This window comes from Balearica regulorum, chromosome 3 (assembly GCF_011004875.1).
Source record: "Balearica regulorum gibbericeps isolate bBalReg1 chromosome 3, bBalReg1.pri, whole genome shotgun sequence".
NCBI lineage: Eukaryota > Metazoa > Chordata > Aves > Gruiformes > Gruidae > Balearica > Balearica regulorum.
Window position 1 is genome coordinate 60,153,083 of NC_046186.1, and position 21,445 is coordinate 60,174,527.

General features: G+C 40.1%; 1 protein-coding gene across 1 annotated transcript in view; it reads right to left on the reverse strand.

The window, feature by feature from the left end:
- PTPRK (protein tyrosine phosphatase receptor type K) overlaps window positions 1–21,445 on the reverse strand; it is a 419,243-nt gene that overhangs the window by 219,023 nt on the left and 178,775 nt on the right. The window contains exons 4-5 of the mRNA XM_075748050.1: window positions 11,100–11,181; window positions 9,077–9,192 (exon numbers count right to left, since the gene is read on the reverse strand). Coding sequence (XP_075604165.1) covers window positions 9,077–9,192; window positions 11,100–11,181 — 198 coding nt within the window. The remainder of the gene's footprint in view (window positions 1–9,076; window positions 9,193–11,099; window positions 11,182–21,445) is intronic.

The window sequence follows — 21,445 nt, forward strand, 5'->3', positions numbered from 1 at the left end:
CTGTTACTCAAACTTGTCCACTTTGAAGCAGCTCAATTTCTCTCACACTACACTGAACCTCCTATCGAGAAAAGCAAGGGTTCTCATGAAATAATCTAATTGAGAGCCATCTGGCCCTTCAGAGGTGGCAATCCTAATTTATTTTATTATAATAAAATCTACCGGAGGCAAAATAGCAAAATTCATACTACAGTGTCCCTGGCCATTCCACTACACAAATAAAAATGACACTCGCTTTCTCTGGACATTTTAAAGCCATTAAAGCCATTCTAAACCTAATCTAACACATGCCACAAAAAATAAAAATAAAAATCTATATTTAAAAAAAAAATAAAAGAAGCTTTTCAGAAAGCTATAGTTCTTGAATGCAGCATTGCCATTTTTTTTTTTTTCCAATTTAAAAAATGTAATTCACAGAAATACAAATCCTGGACATGATTATTAAAGATCTGTATCACCTTGAGCAGTGCATGCTGAACTACAGTCTTCATTCTGCAGCTTGAAACAACAAATCTGCTTAATTAGAAGACAATGAAGGAAAAGAGTTGCAAAAAAAAAAAAGAAAGAAAAGAAAAAGAAAACCAAACAAAAACCAAACCCCACTACTGAAGATCAACACCACACAAGACAGTTCCTCAGACACTTCTCAGCAGACGATTTTACCCTTTTCCAAAAGCAGCCAAGTATACCAGCTGCTGTTATTCTTCTGTAATTCATTAAGTCCTACAGCTATTTGAGGAAAGCAGGCACTGGGGTATAAGGCTACCCACCACACATCACACCGCTGAGGAGGAGACACCCTGAATGCAGGCGTTAACAGGCAAGACTCACATGATTCAATGGTCAAGGAATTTATAACAATATATGTTTTTATAAACATCATCTTAATTTCAGGGGTGGTCAGTGAGCTTCCCCCCACACCGCCACAGGATGCTCCAGCCACCGCAGGAGCGGCAGCGTCCCTAGGGAAGACCTACAGGGAGGATAACCCCAAAGGCTGCCATGTAAGCTAACTGACTGGTAGCTACACAGGCTGGAGGACTTAGTTAACTGGGGCAGAATTAAATAAAAACCAGGAGGATTACAGTATTTCATGCTGCTGAAACTGAAGATGACTGGGCATCTAGGGAGAACTGGCATATTTATCCAAGAAGCTGACAAACTGAGGTGGGAGAGAGGAAGAATGGTTGACTCAGAGTTAAATGACACAGATAGTATCAAAGGTGAATACAGAGTGAAAAGATAGGGGGGAAAAAAACCTTTGTCAAACAAACAAGTTAGAAGGAGAATCTCAAATACGAAGTTATGAATACTGTATTTTTCACTGGTGAGTATTCTTTATAACCGTGTCAGAGTCAGCAGCATGTGATACAGAATAAACTGCAAGTCAAGTTATTTACAAGGAGCTTGACATATCACTTCAAGGCAGCTTTTCATACATCTTTGGAAAAACAGAACGTCTATCACAGAACATAAATGTGATGAGGTGAAAGTGCAGGTAAAATAGACAAGTCATTGCAAAAGAGGAGCTCTGTCCTCTATGCTTCCCTGTTCTGTTGTTTACTTTCAAAAACATCTTTTCTTTAAGTCAGAGCAACCAATGATGAGACAAACGAGGGAAGTGAAGTTTCTGTGCAAGCCTCAAGCGCAACAGAAACAGAACTTATACGCTGCTTGGCCATTGCCAGTAATCAAGATAAAGGTAAGGTGATGTAGACTTGAGCAACATTTTATTGGCTGAGGAAAGAAGGTTTTGTATAAACAGCCTAATTTGCTGTACAAATTAGTACTCATTTGGGGCAGATGGTGCCGATGATCCAAAAAGTTTGCTGTGTCCCTGGGGGCTCCTCAGATGTTCACTCACCACTCCTGCCACCTGGGGAGAAAAGCAAACCCAAAGCGATCGGTCCTCTCTCCTCCCACACAACGCCATGGCTTTGACTCCTCCTTAGGGCAAGCAGGCCTCACCACCTTATTTCAGTTCAGCACCAAAAAGCATCAAACTTGACAGATGACTAAAACCAAAAAGGGACTAAAAAAATCTCCATCACAGCTCCACTGCTGAAACCCTGCGGGTGCTAACAAGGCACCTTCTCTGAATTTTCTCTAGGGCCCACAAAAGAAAAAGCAAAACAACAAAGTTTCTCTAACATTCACAGCGTAGTCAGCCCCCTTAACTTCCAGGGGTCATAAAATTTGTGCAAAGCAACAAAAAACATTCCTCAAATGTAATGAAAATGGTTAATAGGCAGGTGCACTGTAACAGCAATTGTTTTATCATCAAACTGAAGAAACGGTATCTTAACCAGTTAATTAACTGTATCAAAATGCAATGGGATCTCAAAAGGCAAAGTTACATTAGGAAACCATGAAAAATTCAAAGTAGAAAAAACATGCAAACTACGTAAACCAAAGTTAAATTGGACGTGAGTCTCCTATTATAGAGACATTTTTTCTGAGACCACGTGCAAGCCCCCCAGCACTTCACTGCAGCTACATGGTTTACCCCAAAGGCCACGGCGCACACTCGAACCCTCCTGCTGAATACTGATCCATGCCTTCGCCTTCTGGGTACAGCGGGAAGGAAGGATTTGTGTGGCACAACTTCTTTCCTCTGAGAAGAAATACTGTCCTTCCAAAAAGCAAAACAAAACAGTCAATGCTGGTCCCCTCGACCCTCTAACAGAGGCACAGGTTCTCATATACGCTCCCCAGTCTAAATTCCTGAAATGCTATACTGGTCCGGCACAACGATCTGCCCAAACGCATCACCAGAGGACACCATCAGCACGTGCCCAGTCCAAAGAGCTGTTAAAGAGCGCACATACGTGGCGCCTAGCAAGAAGAACAAACGCTAAATATCAAATCACGTTCTGTGGCAACCAGCACCAAAACCCAAAATGCTGGTGAACAGATCGTTAAGGGTTATGGCAGTTTCCTCAAGTAAGTGAGCAGGACACGGCCAGTTGTTTGAGCCCGACCAGACAACCGTGCAGACGCTCGTTCATCCTCCAGTAACAGTTGGTACCACTGGGAGGTCAGCCCGACTCCATTGTTTTTACAGCAATTTGCATTTTATTTTCCATAATGCTGTTTAATTTCACTTTTTCAATTATTACTCTCAGGCAATTGCTTTAATTATCTGTTATTCCACAAGGAACGACGTTTTCCTCTGGCGGAGAGAGGGGCCGCATCAGACCGCATTAACGCTGACGAGCCTCTCCACGGGCGAGAGCGGGGCTGGCTTGCCAGCCTTGGCAGCCCAAGTGGAGCGGCACTTAGCCAGCACCCACAGCTATTGCTGACAGATTGGCCTGCTCGCCACCGCTCCGACGGCAATCTGCACAGGATTACCAGGCACGTATTAAACTTTTAAATGCGTGCGCTACCCCTTTGAATTTCAGATTCACCAAAGCAAATGGTATCAACTGCAGAGCGTGGCAAAACACACCCGACTGCAAAGCCAGAACAAGCCGCTTTCCCTAATCCAATGCTATGTTAATGCAAAGTTCAGCAATGATGGATAGACTCATTACTGCCGCAGTTATCGCCATCTGAACCAGGTGCCAAGACATATGGTTAAACAGATGTTCTAGCAAAAAGCTCTATTCTCTGTGCTGTGCGAGTGTCCAGTTAAACCGGACATCGGTAAGACACTGAAAATCGTATTGGGCTTCTGGGAGCCACAATTGTTCCCAGCTCAGGAAGCTGTTAAACACAGCCTGATTATGCAAAAACCCCTATTGCTCTGATATCCCAATTAGATCCACAGAACAAATGCTGGACAATACGTACACTGCTTTCCGGAGTCTTTGTGTACCCAAATGTTATTTATTCTATTCAGACAATTTGATTTCTCCACTTATCTTAGTAAAGAAACAAAGCTTAAAACCTTGGAAGCTTTCTCCACACAGATCTCCAAATCAAATGGGAGAACAGCCTCTCCATCACACCTCACCCACGCATCTTCATGTTTAGCATGCCCTGTGTACCCATCCCAAGCACAGGATTAGTGTGCAGAAGTGACTGTTGTTTGTGAGGTTATTTATTGACATAATTCCACTGGAATGTATGGCATTTGGGGGGGGGGGGGCAGAATAAAAAGGTAGCCCTATATATACTACTTCAGCACATCAACGTGAACAAAGCAGCAAGATGCACCAAGCATTAATAAATAAAGAATCCTGATTCTTTCGGTGTCTTTTCAAAGAAAGACAATTCAAAGGCTTTAGAAAAAAGAAAATCAGCAGAAGTGGGCAACAACTGATCAGTCTATATATGCTATATTCAATCTTTTAAGATTGCACACACATGTATGTTCTCCTCCTACAGGAAATGATTTTTCAGCAAGAACTTCTGCTAACTCCCAAAGCTTGTAAGACAGAGCACACCAAAGCATAACAGGTAGAAAAGCCAGGTTACCACCTCGGGTTTGGGGACTCTTATCACACACCCCAACTGCTTCAGGGTGTACAGTAGCACCAAACTACAGCTGTTGGTGTGTGACATATTACAGTGGAAATTTTAAGAGGAGGGGGGAAAATACTGAGAAAAAAGCCCACAGCATTACATTCAGAAGGGGGTAACAGCCAAAAAGATATCACACACCAAGACGGAATGTATTTCAGAAACAACATCAACGCTCGCTTTAAACAAAAACTAAAGACTTTGAAACTCTTCCAGAATTTCCTAATAATTGTACGTCATAAAGAAAATCCTTCAGCTAACAACTGGAATAGATTCAGTAGTAGATGAGGTTGAAAAGGTGAAGAACAAAAAGATTTGAGAGCTACATTTCTGTCCTGCTCCCACACCTACTATTCACACTGTTACAAAAGGTGCATTTCAGATCATCTTGTTCAACCAGTTAAATCTCTTTATCTGTGCAAATAGTTGTTTCGTATTAATACAGCTGCAACTTTTAAAGACTTCTGTTATCTTTGCTGCTAATCTTTCAGTGCCAGAGCTCTGACTGTCCAAATTGCAGGAGTGGGAGGGAAGAGGTATGAAAGGGGACAGGAGACCAGATACAATCTAAAACGAAACAAAAGCAGAATCTACAGCCATGAAAGTCAGAAGTTCAGTTCAATGTTAATTCCTATTTGTCTCAAATGTTTACAGATGTACATTATCGAAAATGGAGTTGATGGAAAGACTGTCATTACAGTGGTAAACACACAGGAAACAGTGTACTGAAATATTGTGCCTATTGTTATCCATTTTTATTTTCAGACACACAAAGGTATGTGCGCTTAATTGTATATAAACTGGGAAAAACAGGCATGGAAACGTACATGCACACAGATCATCTAGTACATGATCAGAGATTTTTCCCCAGTAACTAAAAAAAAAAGTTTACATAAGACACTACAATGAGACATGCTACTAAGTTCCACTTTTACTTCATTTCAGGTTATAATCTTTCCCTCTTCCTTGCTTCTAAACAAACACCCCCATCTTTTTCCACCTGCTGGCACTATTTATATAGGTAATTCAGACATGAATCAAGCTAAAAAAAAGAAAAAATAATTTAAAAAAACCCAACAAAACAAAACAAAACAAAACAAACAGTCCTCCCCATCCCAAACCACAACAAAAATCCAATTTGGGCCAAAATCATTTTCAGCCAGATCACTTTCCTGAACTGACTTACTGACAAGCTGCAAAAGCTCCAGCGTCAGTGCACAGAGGGAGGAGGAATGCAAAGCCCAGGATGTGGCAGCTCAGACCGAGCCTAGCTGAAGCAGCTGCGGGACTGCACAACTCTGAACACAGAAGGCTGTTTTTTTTTTTTTCCTCCTGCTGCTGAATTTACTTTAGCCCTTCTCCGAAACAGGAGAGCCAAAGAGCACTGGTAGAGTCTGTAATGAAATCTGTGCCTGCACATCTCTACTACCTCAATGCAAGCAAATGAGATCTTAGATCATTTCAGATACAAAAAGGCCTCGTGTCCCAGATTGCACCTCGGATCTTTCCTTATCAAAGAAAGTGTTTTAACAGCAAATTGTTTGCTACTTTTTCTTTCTTCTTTTTTTTTTTTTTTCCCAAGGAGATATCTTTTCTCTTTCAATAAGGACATAACCAAAAGCTATTTTCTCTAACACAGTGTACTTGGAAAGTGTCTTCTTTGCACCCCCCCTTCATTTTTCATTTTTGCACTTTTTTTTTTTTCCCAATGGCCTTTCTGGTTATAAGAAAAATACATTCCTGGAATGTTTCAGCTCAGGGCTCTCAAAAACAATTACTTAGGCATTTGATTTGATCTGCTGGTTCTTTCTTTCTGGGTATTCAGGCTTTCCGAATCTCCGGTTTGGTCAAAGGTTAAAGTGAACCCTTTCCAAGTCACACTCCAGAGCCTTCTGAGGCCCATACATAACCACCCCGGGTTTTAAGGAAAAGGAGTAAATTCACCGTTAGCTGTACACAACAGCAGTAACCTGCTGTGTTATCTAAGGAAGAAAATTCAGAGAGGTGAAGCAGCTGATTCAGGTTTATGTTGGGCAAGTAGGATGGAGGAGTGGAATGATGAGAGAGGAAGAAAAAAAATGGGTCACCTTTAAATCGGTGAAAATTTGGCACTGTTTAAGTGAAAACAAGAAGGGGAACAGAAGTTCAAGTATATAATTTTAGTAGCAAGGTATCTTCAGGAATATCAAGGCACTTCATAAGCACAAGCAAGCAGAGTTATAACCTCAAAGGTACCTTATCTTTCATGCTGTGAGAAATCACCCCATCTGTGATCCACACACACCAAAAGAAACCAACCCCAAACCACCCATGAAGTATATGGAGGGACAAAACACATGTTTTCTGAGTCGTTCTGGCTGCTAACTGGGCTTCTCAGGGGAGTGAAAGTTAGAAAGGATAATCTGTCAGAGTTATCTGACTCTGAGGAGTGAGCAATAGAAGATTTCCAGCTGGCTGTCTCCATCGGGCCTTTCTGACCCGTGATCAACTGAAGGTGGTCCTCCGCGGGTTTGCTGGTATATTCCTAGTCGTACAGTCCTGCCTTTGATACAGCAAAACACAGCTTAATTTCATTTTGTGTGCTTTGTGTGCTCCATTTGGCAAGTCTCTGAAATCAAACTCCTCTTCCTCAACGAACGCATTATATGTTTGCTCAATTTAAACAAGTTATTACTCAAAGACATGGAGTACAAATCATTTCTACTGCTATGACACCTTTTTACTAAATGCAATGCAGTTACTGTTAAATTTGTGTTCCTTTTTTAATGTTGCGGCTTATTTGTCCAGGAATATATTTTGCATATTGGATTTCTTCTAATCTCATACTATCTATTAAAAAAAAATTAAATTTAAAATTTTAAGTTTATCACATGCCTATATGTAATTGTTACTCAAGGTTTGTCAGCTCTGCTCTCTATTAAAAGAAAAATCAAACAGATTGAAGTAACTGATTATAGTTCACTTCCAAGTACAAGGCTTGCCAAAAAATAGATATTTTAAAGTTCTGATTATAGTTCATTTCAAAGTACAATGTTTCCCAAAAAAGTATATACTTTATAGTTCAAAGATACACATTTAAAAAATAAAGTTTTAAAGGGCATGTTTAGAAATCATTCTAAAGGAGTGTGGGTACTTAAGGTTTATGTATAAACTAGAGCATACACATAAAGGTACACACATAACTAAAGTGGTTTTTTTAATCCTTACTATAGTCGCAAAATTAATTTTTTTTAAGGAGCAACTGTGAATCATAGAATAGAATCATAGAATGGTTAGGGTTGGAAGGAACCTCAAACACCATCTAGTTCCAACCCCCCTGCCATGGGCAGGGACACCCTCCACTAGACCAGGTTGCCCAAAGCCCCATCCAACCTGGCCTTAAACACTTCCAGGGAGGGGGCAGCCACAGCTTCTCTGGGCAACCTGTTCCAGTGCCTCACCACCCTCACAGTAAAAAATTTCTTCCTAACATCTAATCTAAATTGACCCTCCTTCAGCTTAAGGCCATTACCCCTTGTCCTGTCACTACACTCCCTGATAAACAGTCCCTCACCATCTTTCCTGTAGGCCCCTTCAGGTATTGGAAGGCCGCAATTAGATCTCCCTGGAGCCTTCTCTTCTCCAGGCTGAACAATCCCAACTCTCTCAGCCTGTCCTCACAGGAGAGGTGCTCCAGCCCTCTGATCAGCTTTGTGGCCTCCCCTGGACTCGCTCCAACAGCTCCATGTCTCTCCTGTACTGGGGCCCCCAGAGCTGGTCGCAGCTGAAACTTTGCCATCCTTCTACTTTACCGGAGGTGTTAACTGTAAATTACCCCATACCCACACCAGAAAGCAAAGCAGTTGTTTAGGGGGATGGTGGTGGTTTTTTCTTCTTTTTTCTTGTTTTTTAGTGAGAAGGGTTATTTTCTGGTTTTAGCCATCTCTTTGATTCTAACATACATACTATTCACAATTACACACTGACAAAAGTTGAAGTCCCTCCTATTACGGAGACAGCAAAAAAGGACACAGAATCATAGAATCATTTAGTTTGGATCATCAATTCAAACTGTTAACCTAGCGCTGCCAAGCCCACCTCTAAACCATGTCCCTAAGCACCACAACACTCCTTTTATGTTGTCCCATTAAAGATGCTACTGAGTAAAACTGATATGCACACAGAAGTACAGCCACATCCCTCCTGCCACCTGCTTGGACAAAGAATTAGTTGTAATTTATATGATAAAATAATCCTCAAAATTTATGACAGCTGTGTCACATCTGTGTTTTACTAGATCTTAAATGCCAATTATTTGTATTTAATGATAATAAATTCTGATACAGAGGAGCTGATTTACCAGGAGAGAAGACCCACAATGCCTTAAAGACCAACCCTCCTCCACTGTCCACCTCAGTTGTGCTAAATTTTAATCCAAGCTTTTTAACATTATGAAACGGATTACAAGTTTCTCCATTTGACAGAGATAAAATTGTATGTAAACTAAATATTTTACAGGCAGGAGGGAAGAAGAAAAAAAAAAAAAAAAAAGGCTTAGGAATTTAAGTATTTCACCTCCAGAAAAGCAGCTTGTCCTCTAGCCAAATAGACTTGCATGAGTTGGCCTTACCTGGAGCCATAACTTGTTATTCACTGCATCTCTCCCCGTAGCAATGCATTGAAATGTAGCATTCTGCCCTGCATTGACCTCTACATCCCCCAGCCTCAAGAAATGTGGAGATTTATCTGCAGAGGGGGAAAACAAAAATTACAAATAACGTTTATTGCTAAAAAAGGTGCTAGCAACGTTACTGTCTCTCTGAAGATGCATATTATAACAACCTTTGGCTAAAAAACAGAAACAGAAGAGAAAAAATTATTTGTTTCATCTCTGTTCAAGAAGAAAGAGTGCTTCCAGTCCTTTCCCTTCTCCCCCGGTGATTCTGCTAACTTTGTGTTATACATGAGTTATTATAAAGTCTTTTAAAAATCAAAGCCAAGAGAAGGAGATCAAATGCCAAAATGTCAGCGGCACATTACAAAAATTATCCCAAAGATGCTCGATTGCATGAAACCCATCATACTGAGAAAAACCCAATTAGCAGGATACTGCTCAGGCAAATAGACATACACTACTCAGATTATTTCCCTTGTAACTCAGTGCTCTGTTGTTTTACTAAATGAAATCATTTGTGTCATTGAATATAGTATTTCAGGAGCTGACAAATCTATTTCTGACAAAGCCCCTAGGAAAGCTCAGTGGCACAACCACCTGAAGGATTTATTAGACGTAAGAAAGCTGACAGACACTTTTGAGGAACGGGTACGTTACACAGCTCTCGCTCATCCCTTTCTCAAGAGCTACTAATGAAAACAGTAGCCGAACTGTTTTTGCTTTGTGCTTACTGAAAAAAAACAACACAGGAAAAAACAAATTGGACCAAATACGGTTTAAATATCAGTAATGAAAAGGAGTTTATCTGAATACTGTATCACGCTGATAATCTGCTGTCGTGGCTGTATGCAAGTGCCTTTTGCTTTGGCACTGAACACAAAAAACCCCAAACAACACAAACCCCACAAACAAACAAAAAATGCACAAAAAAACCCCAACCAATGACACAAAAAAAACCCAGAAGAAAAAAAAATTAAAGCCAGATACTGAGATACTGAATCCCAGCAGAGCTTTGCCGAGTACAGACATCAGACAGCTGGGCTGGCTGAAATACAAAGAGGTAACTCATTCAAATACCTTGTGAGCTTGATAGCCCCTGAGAGCTAGGGTCTTAACAGGTTTGAGGTAGAAGAAAACAAAATGTGAGGTTGCCGTCACATCTTTATTATTTGGCATCGTTCTGAAAATTTGTGGGAGGAGGTTGTTATATCTTGATCATTTCAGAAAGCAATTAAATTATCAGCCATGAGGTACACTACAATGTAATCACATTTTAGAAAGGGGATGTCTGGGGAAGATCAGAAGAGTTGAACAAAACCAAATTACCAAAAAAATGTGATAACAAGGTGACAGAAATGCATGTAATAATTTCTTCCTCACAAGTTTTTATTTGCAGAATATTCTCATTATCGCAACTTGTGTTTGCATGTGTGTAATTCTTCCCCAGGATTAAGCAGGGAAAGGCAAACACAAATGCCTGAAGTCTGTTCACAAAAACAAAACAACAAAACTCAATCCTGCAGTAGTTCAATAGCCAGAAGCCTTTCTGTTTTTTTTTTTTAAACTGTTGTGCCCATTTGGGAAAAAAAGGGAGGAAAAAAAAAAAAGAAAAAGAACAAGGGCATGAAATATGATAAAACTCCTACATGCATCTGCCAATTCAGTTTTCTTTAATCAGTGAGTACACACATTGACATTAAAACCTGTTTTGATTATGCATACCAACTATGGTATGACTAAAAAGACACTGAAGAATTTCTACTTTTGTATTCCTGTATTCTTTACTTCTGGCAGACAGAGATTTTACCCTGGTAAATCACTATTGCAACACTACATTCTCCCCTGGAAGCTGCAACAAAAATACTATTGAAAGAACAAAGAACATCAGTGATCAAGTGATGAAAACTCAGCAGTCTACAGCAATATCAAATATGTCCTGAAAAGACAGAGAAAAATGCAGTTCTTAATCATTACTTACCACAAGGGTAACTCAGAACCTGGATGTCATCAATGGCAATGTAGCCATTTCTCCCATCTGAGACTTCAGCTTCAAATATTACCTGTCAAAATGAAAGAAAAAATGTTTACAACACTCATTTCTACAGAATTCCCACAGTGGCAAGCGTGTAGATATAAGACACATTGCCTTTTTCATTTAGTTGAAGTTCCTACAAGGTTTGACAACTGAATGGAATATTTATTACTCAATGTGTTTGCAGTTCCATACCACTCATATACATGACTCGCTTTGGATTTGCTGTTTATGGCACACCAGAAAAGCATGTTTATTACCTCAATTAACGGCATACTGCTTTCACTCTGCTAAATGTATAAACATGATTCAATTCTGAAAAAAACACCATTACTTTCAGACAGGTTCGACATCACAGCACACAACTGATCAACCAATTTTAACAAAATTTATATTCTTGTCGGGGGTCGCAGCATAGTGCAGTCTCCTGTAACCTTCTGCAGCATAATGGTGCAGGAAAACATGCAGTGGCAGAGAAATAGTGCAGCACTCCCCAGTGGCAATGAAAAGAACAGCTGTAGCACGAGAGTTACGTAGTAGTCCTTAACTGCATTCTTCATTCTTGCAAGGCGATGGGGAAGATGCTGCGCGTGAAGGAAAAGAAGAGATTGTCTTCACATCCAACTTCTTGCCCCACCCCAAATGGGCAGTAACAACAAAGAATTGCTCTTGGACTGTTCCAGAGCACAGAGCTGTCTTTTGCTATGGATGTAGCAAAACAATGCCAACTGACCAGAACAAATTGATTGTCAAGATTCACGCTTCTATGTATGGAGGTAAAAAAAGTAGAATATGGTGACAGTAAAACGAAAATAATTAGAAGGAAAAAATAAAGGATGAAGCATGACCATCTAAAATAAAAGGAAGTTATGAAAGAGGAATGCACACCAGTAAAGATTGAATCAAGTGATATGATATAAATTTGCAGTCGTGATTGCCCAAAATAAGTATCTGTTGGGGCCTTCTGTGCAAGGCAGCCTTACGGCAAGTCAGCTGCTCTATAGATAATCTTTTCAAGTAGTTTACATCTCATTCTCGGGGACAATGTAAGGGAGCAGCAAACACAACGGATTAACAACGCAACATACCGGCCTGCAGGTGAGCAGGAGAATGCTATCCCCCATCAAGCATCATTCTCAGTTTCTTACCGGTGGATCCGCAAGGCACCTTGCTAGGAAGTATCACTCACTGCGCTCTCCTCAGTCTCAAGGGAGTCCTGGGTGCAAGCAGCTCCCTTTGGACCTCTCTCATTCACAAAAACTACCCTCTTTGGCAAGATACCCAGCACTTATGCAACTTGGCTGTGAACACTGCATGAGGAACATTTCTGTGTGCTTATGCTCCACTCGCTACACTTCCTCACCCTCGCATCCCACCCAGACGTGAAGTGCAATTTATCTTCCCACCAAAGGGGGCAGGGACCCCAGGTGGGACCCTCTTTATCCTCAGAACTAATCCTACAACCACTCAGGCATATAATTAAGGAAAAATTCCAAGGACATGTGGCTATGGGCATGTTCATGATGTGGTTAACTGGGTCCCCCAACTTGTACTGCAAGTGCAGAAAGACCGTGGGACGCGTATACTTGGACAGCACCAGGCTACAATCCTTCTTCCAACTGCTCCAGAAGTTCTTGCTGAGGTTCTGGCTGCACTTCACTTTTTTTTTTTTTCGTTTTCTTTTAATTTTATTTGCACCCTAATGCAATTAAGTTGCAGAAACCACTTCATTCTCTGCCTCCTTCCCCTGCCTTGGCCAACAACAGCTTGATGGAAAGGAATTTAGTGTCTGGGGGTCCTACTTTCACTCCTTTGTCCAATAACCTCTCTGACCAGAGCACTATTTGACAGTGTCCACCAGCTCCTCAGGCATCCTCAGAGAGTTGACACTTGTCCGCAGTAAGGAACATCAACATGAATATCTTCAATTCTTTAATAATTTGGATTAATCCTCCGGTTGTATGGTGTGGAAGACAAACTCCTCGGTAAGAAGTAAATACTATACTTAAAGCTCTTCTGACAGACCAATTTCTTTACAAAACAATACAGCTCTATCACATATACAAACTCCAAAAGCACTTTGTTTCTCAAAATCCAGTTAAGAAATTTGAGCATCAGTGTTAAGAACTGCACTAAATTTACACCTCACTCTGAACTAGGTTGTTTTTAATCCATTACTTAGATCCAGCTTCCAGGGAAGCTTGGCCTCATGTAAATGTGTCCTCCCCCTGAATGTTGATACCTTCCTACACTGGGGGCAGAGGGGAGAAAGTTACCTGTCTTGGGACAGAGCTGGGAATGAATTTACTTAGTTTTGTCTACCTCCTCCAGATTAATTTAGTTAAACCCTACTCTCCAAGAGTAGGAAGTTATTAAAAAAAAAAAAAAAAAAAAAAGAGAAGTTCACAGGAAAGAGATTAAGACATGGAGATCCATGAGAAGAAAAAAACCCAACGCAACAAAACAAAAAACATGAAGATATACAGAATACGGAAATGCAAGAAGCCTACAAAATGTTATAGGGAGTAATGTTTATGAGGTAAGTAAATGAAAAAAAAGTGATTAAGGCAACAGATATTAGAGAGCTGAGATTTCATAAAGACAGTGATAAATTATTTTTTAATTACATTCATAATTGGCATAAATACAGCTATGAAACATTCATAACTATAGACACTATATAGCAATAGGGGCAGCTCAGTTAAAAGAATTCTTATCAGGCTTTAATTTGATAACATCTGTTCACATTTAAAATGGGAAACGGAAAAAGAGAATTGCATATATAGGTGAAAAAAGCAATTTAAAATGCTGACAAGTCAGACCAGAACCTGAGGTAGTTCTTTTCCTCACATACACACACACTACTTGAGAAAAACCAGACTGTTGAGCTATTCCTCTCACCAGAGGAGGTTTATCCTAATAAGACACCAATGCTTTGGGAGTGAATCCTGCAATTAGTCTGAATTGCTGTGCAGTTTACAGTTCTAGAAGGAATGGCTCAAACACTTTCATTTTAGCTGAAAAATAATTCAGATTATCACTCTAGCCAGAAAACATTAGTTGCCTGTGCAACTATAAACGTCCTTCCACTTATTATAATTTAATTGCATGCTCATCTACTGCATTTCTGAGAGATGCTGGCTCCCTTTAATGGAGAGGAGAGATTGTTTTGGGGGGATGAATCAGAATCAGGCTTGCACAGAGCAGAGCTGTGGAGACAGCTATCCCGTCTCGTTTGTACCAGCGTCAGCGCAATGAATGAGAATGGGAAATGCTCAGGTAATTCAAATGCTGCTCAAGGGAATTAGATTTGACCCCTGAATTTTCTACACATTTCCAAGGTGATACTCAAATAGCTATTTTTCCAAATAAAATGGCATGTCTTTGTTTATGAAGTGCCTGCATTCAGTTGCAAATGAAGATAGAGAGTCAGAACTCCCTGAACTGGACATGCTCCTACATTTTTAGCAATCCCTAATGCATCTCTTGTCCATCTATTGGTCCATTTTCCCCCTAAAAACATGCAAGCTTTTAATGAATGCGGTATTACTTGGGAAAACCCACGGATTTACTACTAACAGTATTAACAGCCATTTCGATTTCTCTGCTTTGTACCTGGCTTCCTTTAATGACCCAAATCAGTGACAAATTGATCCCAATCACCCTCCTATATTATTCATAACTTTGTAGACCTCTATTCTATGTCCCCAAGTAATTTTTTCTGAAATTTGAAGAGTCCCAGTTTATTCAGCCTATCTCATATAGAAAGCATTGCCCCCTCTTCTTTGATTATTCTTCTCATCCTTCTCTAAAGCTCTTTCTAACTGCACTATATTCTTTGAAGATAACGAGACCAAAGCTGGCACACAGTAATGAAGATGTGGGTGAGTCATAATTTATACAAAAGCATAATATCATTATCTAATTTATACTGAACTTCCTTAACCATTCTTCACACTGCATTTGCTTCTTTTGACCGTCACTGAGCTCTAAGCTGATCTTGCTGCAGAGTGCCAATAGCAAGCTCTGAGTCCATCTTTCTGTGTATGAAGTTCGGATTTTATCCAATGTGCATTATTTTATCTCTCTATCTACACTAAAAGATGCCTGCCACCTTATTGCCCAATCACTCACAGCTGGTGATAACTGTGACGGTCCTTCTACAGGTCCTCACAATCACATACTGTCCTTGCTATTACAAAGTAGCTTTCACCTGCACACTTTTATCTTCTCATTGTTCTCTGGCCCCCACCATAGTCCCTTATGAACATGTTGAAAGGCACAAATCTCTATAGGATGCCCTTGGTGACTTCTTCCGGGCATATTGATGATTTATTCCTACCTTCCCTTTTTCCTCTTAAACAATTATTTATTTGTGGAAGTATCTTTCTTCTGATACAATGGCAGCTTAGCTTCACTACAAGCTTTTATAGAGGGATCGTGTCAAAAGCCTTTTAGAAACCTAACTAGCCCGTATCAATCAGATCACCCTTATCAATATGCTTGCTGACCCTTTTAAAGGTCTCCAAGGTTGAAAATTAAGTGTATGACATGCAACATACAGTAAAAAAAAGAAAAACAAAATTCTAGTTGTTTTGTGTCAGGCACTGCAAAATGGTACACACTTTGTTTTCACATCCCAGCTCTAAAATGCAGATGATGACAACCACTCTTTGCCTAATATTATTCCAGAAATAAATGTCTGTGAACAACCTAAATACTCAAGAGTATGCGAATGCAATAGAAAAAGTAGCAATTATTACAGCAGAGACCCTCAAAGGGATTTAACTGCTGAAGCTTAATGCTTAAGAAATACTCAAATCTTCACATTCCTACACAACCCTAACACTGGAGCCTGTAATCACCACGAAGACTACGCCTGCACTTGTGGGAACATACCAAATACACATCTTACAGACTGGCCTCACTGAATTTTTAGTTCTTGTCAGGATCCAAAAACGTAGGTATCCTCATTATTAGCTCATTTGAGGTACTGATGAAAATAAGCATTCCCAAATCATACCTAGTCAATTAAGTACAAAAGGTAGTCTGGAAAGAGGGAGAACAACTCTGTAGCCCAAAGGCTACCCTTAGAACAAAATTCCTTCCTTGGCTACTCCTGACTACTCATGATACTGAAGAATGTGAGAATCTCCCACAGTTTTGACAGCAGTCCTCTCAGACCATCGTATATATGAAGCCAACATCCATACATCAATTAGATCATAGAATCATAGAATGGTTTGGGTTGGAAGGGACCTCAAAGCTCGTCTAGTTCCAACCCCCCTGCTGCGGGCAGGGACACCCTCCACTAGACCACGTTGCCCAAAGCCCCATCCAACCTGGCCTTGAACACTTCCAGGGAGGGGGCAGCCACAGCTTCTCTGGGCAACCTGTTCCAGTGCCTCACCACCCTCACAGTGAAGATAAAACCAAGTATTAAAAGGCTTCGTTACAACAGAAATGTAGCATTTCATTGACTAATTTTTCCTGCTAGGCTCTAATACATATTCTTAGAGAGTGCTGAAAAGGAATTTGAGATAGAAGTAGAAAACAAAAAATCGAAATACTTGGATCTTGCCATTTCCACCAAGCATTCAACTTGCAATACATTTTTCTTCAGCCATAGGAAGGCTTTTACTAGCTTAATGATCTGAAATCAAACTTGTAAATAGATCAATTCCAATGCTTGGTGGAAAAGTGTAGCAGAGAGCTGTAAGTAAATAGAAGGTATCATGTCTGTGATAGATTGCAGTACAAAAAAACCCAACCCAAACCAAAACAGAACCGGTGATTCTCAACTAGAGTCCAGAATCACTGGAAACTTTGTGCCCTTTCCTCACTGTTCCAGTATGCATAATCCTGATGGTGTGCATTTTCATCTATTTTTGGCACCTTCCACATCATTTCAATTCAACTTGGAATAAAACAAATGAAGACAAAATTACTTAGAACCAAAAGAAGCAGTGGAGTTACATTAACTAACATCATCAGATATGAGTTATATTAACCTCACCAGAATCTTTCATAAGAATATAAAAAGTAAATATTTAAAATTATTTTTCTACTTCATACATATCTCTTTCATTGATTCATTTTAATTTTCGGAAAAGCACAGTACGGTGACTCCAGATATACTTGAACCTAGTACTTATACTAGAATTGGTTAAGATTAAACAACACAAAGGAGCAAGTTTGTTTTATAGTAAAATAACTTTCTGCAGATGAAAAGCCACAAGCAGCAAGAGCAGTTATACATAAAACACTAACGAATTCTATTCTGCCAACCTCCTAATTCTATCCAACATTTTTGCTCTGTTAAAGGCATTTTAAAATACTAAAGCAAAGTTTTTAATTACCAAGAAACTAAAAATTAATATAAACATGAAAACAGTATCACATTATAAAAGAAATACTTAATGAAAGCTAGCTGAAAACAAGAAGGGACAGCTAAACAAATTTTTACCTAACAAAAATTTTGTTGACATAATAAAAAGTATTTCCCTTGCGAAAGTTACAGATAATTTTGCCGAACTAATTTAGAAATCATGAAAACATAATTACTTCCATTTGAATGCTCAAGTAATGCTGCAAGGCAGCCTTTGCTGCTGACAGGGCCCAGGAGAATTTCCAGCACAACAAATCAAACACTTGGGTGAAAACTTTGGGATCTCAATTCTGCCAAGTCAGCTAACACCCTATTACTACTTCTTCCTCAATAATGCATCTCCTGAGATGGAAAACCAAAGGAGTTAAGGCTATCTTCTCGTTAGCATCCTTACCAGTAGAGCTGGACAGCAAATGCTCACAGATTCTTCAACCATCTCAGTCACCCGTAGGGAACCTTGACATACACACCTCCTCTCATCCCCAAAATTTGTATTTAAGATCCACTCAGCACTGGGAAGTCTGTACTCCCAACATTCATCTCAGTTCATGCTCTCTGGTAAGGAACTACCCAGAAAACATGTCTACCACAGGTCCCCAAAGTGTAATCTTTCAGAGAATTTATTAGTCGTAAATGAGCTAGCTCCTCTACTCAGTCAGTCCCGGGGGGTGCAATGTGAACAAAACCCAACCCTAAAATTGTCTCTTTACATGTAAGCAATAACTGCAGGTGAGCTTTAGGTGAGCTACACAATTTAAACACGAGCAGAGTTAGTAACAGTATTTTTCCTCCACGAACAACATCCTGCAGGAAAACACATAATTAAGATGAAGCAGGATAACCCTTCGAAAGTGCCTGTATGACACAGTTATCTGATGCAGGGGAAGCCAGAGACTAGACCTAATGACCCTGGAGACCCCTGTGTTAGAGTCAGGAACACCAGGAAAAACCCTCACATGCTTCCACTTATCTGTGCTTACTTCTCTTGAGCTGCTTAGACCAAATGTTTCTACATTCATGCCTGGAAAATGTCTGGATGAAGCACCACACACAGAAGAGTTACAGCTGCTTTCGCTTTGGGGTAGTAGTAGTTTATCATCTGGGAATACTTAGAGTTTTAGGAAAACCCACCCTGCTCTTGCCTGACTGAAGTTGTAGAAAAAACATGCTTATACAGTCTGTAAACACAAGATCTTCAGTAAGCCAAAATATTTAAGGGCGAAAATTCTTAATGACTCAAATTTAAAAATAATAATAACACTGCATGTGAAGGCATGACTTTTAACCATGGGAAACAAAAACCTTGACAGCATTGTAAAGCATGACATTTAAAGGCTAAAACTGGGACAGTAGCAATAAGAGACGCAAGCAAAGAATCAATATGAAGTGCTTAATACTGTGCTTATTCTTGTGATAGACCCAAACCTTACTTCCCAGTAGGACAGCAGCAGTCCTTTTGATCAGAGGGAGCTACCAGAAAATGCATCAGTCGAGTCTGGCATGATGCCACCGTACTTTTCTAAACCTAGAGCAGGGGTCAGTCCTTTTTGCCTTGCAGTGACCCTTGGGAATTCCCCACCACGTGGCAAACTTTTTTTTTCTTTAAATATGCTCAATCTCAAACCATATAAATTCCCAGCCAAATTACTGATACTTTTGAACATACTCAGTAATCATAACCATTATCCCTTGAAGTAACCGCGGGATCTTTTGCATATTCAATTTAAAGAACAAACAAAAAAGACAACTTCATAGAAATAGTCAATGAAGAACTTAAAAAAAAAAGCCAAGTACACAGACTGAAACCAGCAGACAAAATTCATAGGTTCATGTTGCATCCTACACACTGCTTTCCAGAACATTTTCCAGTCCGTATGAGAGAAAAATTTCTAAAATTGCTTATTTTCAGAACAGCAGCCAAAACAATTTGAAACACCTATTCAGAGAGTCAAATCCATATCCATGCATTTGCTTGCTCCAGAAAAAGATACTGTTCAAAGCCATTTTTTAATTCCAGTAATCACCAATCAATGGGCTGACAGGTACCTTGCTTCCTTTCCTCTCCCCTTCCTTTTCTGCTCCTCCATAGTAAGACTCGGAGCAGCTGGAACTGAAGCTATCACCTTTCCTCCAAAAGGGCTCATACGCAGCCTGCTTGAAGAACAGCCCCTCGCAGAAAAGAATTAAAGTGTAAAAACACACAGTGAAAAGACACAGTTTTGAATGAACAGTCATTCTCTTAAGGCATGCATTCACAGAGTGCAGAAGAGTATGAGCCTTTTTCAGAGAATAAAAATAGTACCTAGCATATTTCAGAGATGTATCTTGACAAAAATATTTTTAAAAATTATTTTTAAATAGTATGGGTTATTGCTAACATAAAAACAGAACAATTGCAAGCAAAAGTCAGTAGCCAAAGACATCCAGTTGTCTTAAATTCTGACAGCTGCTAGCATCAGGAAGGAAGCAAACACCAAAACCAAGCAAAACTGCGCCGTACCTCCTAACTGTGTCACCATGAAGAGAGTGTGGAATAACGTCAACATGTCTTAACTCAGAAAAGTTAGGGCAAAATAATGTTCTAATACAAGCAGAGGGCAGTTTAATAGATACACTTTAACAGATATTTAATAAATACAGATCAAATACTGCCAAGGAAAAAAATTTAACAAAAAAAGAAAAAGCAACTCACTCAAAGCAACGGACAGGTTATGTCAAACAGTGTGTGGAGGTATTCACTGCATCAGTACCTGCCTACACTAATACTGAAACTAGCACTGTTCACGTAGGAAATTACTCTGACGTGTTCTCTCCAAAACGTACTTCAAGATGCAATAGTTCTACCCACAAATTCTGTATATCGTCTTATTTTATCCTCTCTATTTTTGCATTAATCACAACACACTGGTGCTGGACAAACACAGAAAGTGACAGCCATCTGTACAAACAGCTTATGTCTAAAGATACAGGAGGTATGACGTCAAAACATTTCCTTGTTCTCTGTCTTCCACGATACCCACTAAGCTGAAATGAATCTGGCAGAGTTCAGTCTGGCAAGGGATGGAAAAGGATGGCAAGGGCAACAAGAAGGACTTCTGTAAGTATATGCGTGGTAAAAGGAGGACTAGGAAAACATTGGCCTCCTGCTGAATGGACAAGGGCCCTGATGACACAGGACATAGAAAAGACTGAGGTATCAATTGCCTTCATCATCTCACGCTTTGCTAGTAAGGTCCAAAAAGAAAGTCTGGAGCAAGGAAGGCGTGCTTGAAGACCAGCATATACTGGGGGCCACCCGCCTGGAAAGCAGCTGGCAGAAAAGGACCCAGGGGTCCTGGTATACACCACGTTGAACATGAGCCAGCAATGTATCCTTGAGGCAAAGAAGGCTATGCGTACCTGGAGTTCTGGGTCCAGTGCTGGGCCTCCTCAGTACAACACACTGGAGAGTCCAGTGAAGGGCCACAAAGACGATGAAGGGGCAGGAGCATCCCTCGGATGAGGAAAGGCTGACACACGTCAGTCTGTTTAGCCTGGAGAAGAGAAGGCTTGGGGGATCTCATCAATGTATATAAATACCTGCAGGGAGGCTGCAAAGAGGACGGAGCCAGGCTCTTTTCAGTATATTAACTGACATCCTCATACATGTCATGCCTAGGGTGTACACTTGGGACCAAGTTTTGGTGATTTTGCCTTTAGCAAAACTATTTAGCAAGATTACAAAGAGAAATACCTTGAAAAGGCCTCTAGATAAACCAGAAATGCCAGGCTTCTAGATACTCAGATTCTATTTCGACGAGTCTCTCTGAAAATTATCTTCCTACTTCTGAAAACATTAGAGCAGTAACACTGAAACTATTTAAACTGTCAGTATTATTTGGTTATGTGTAATATCACCTGCCTT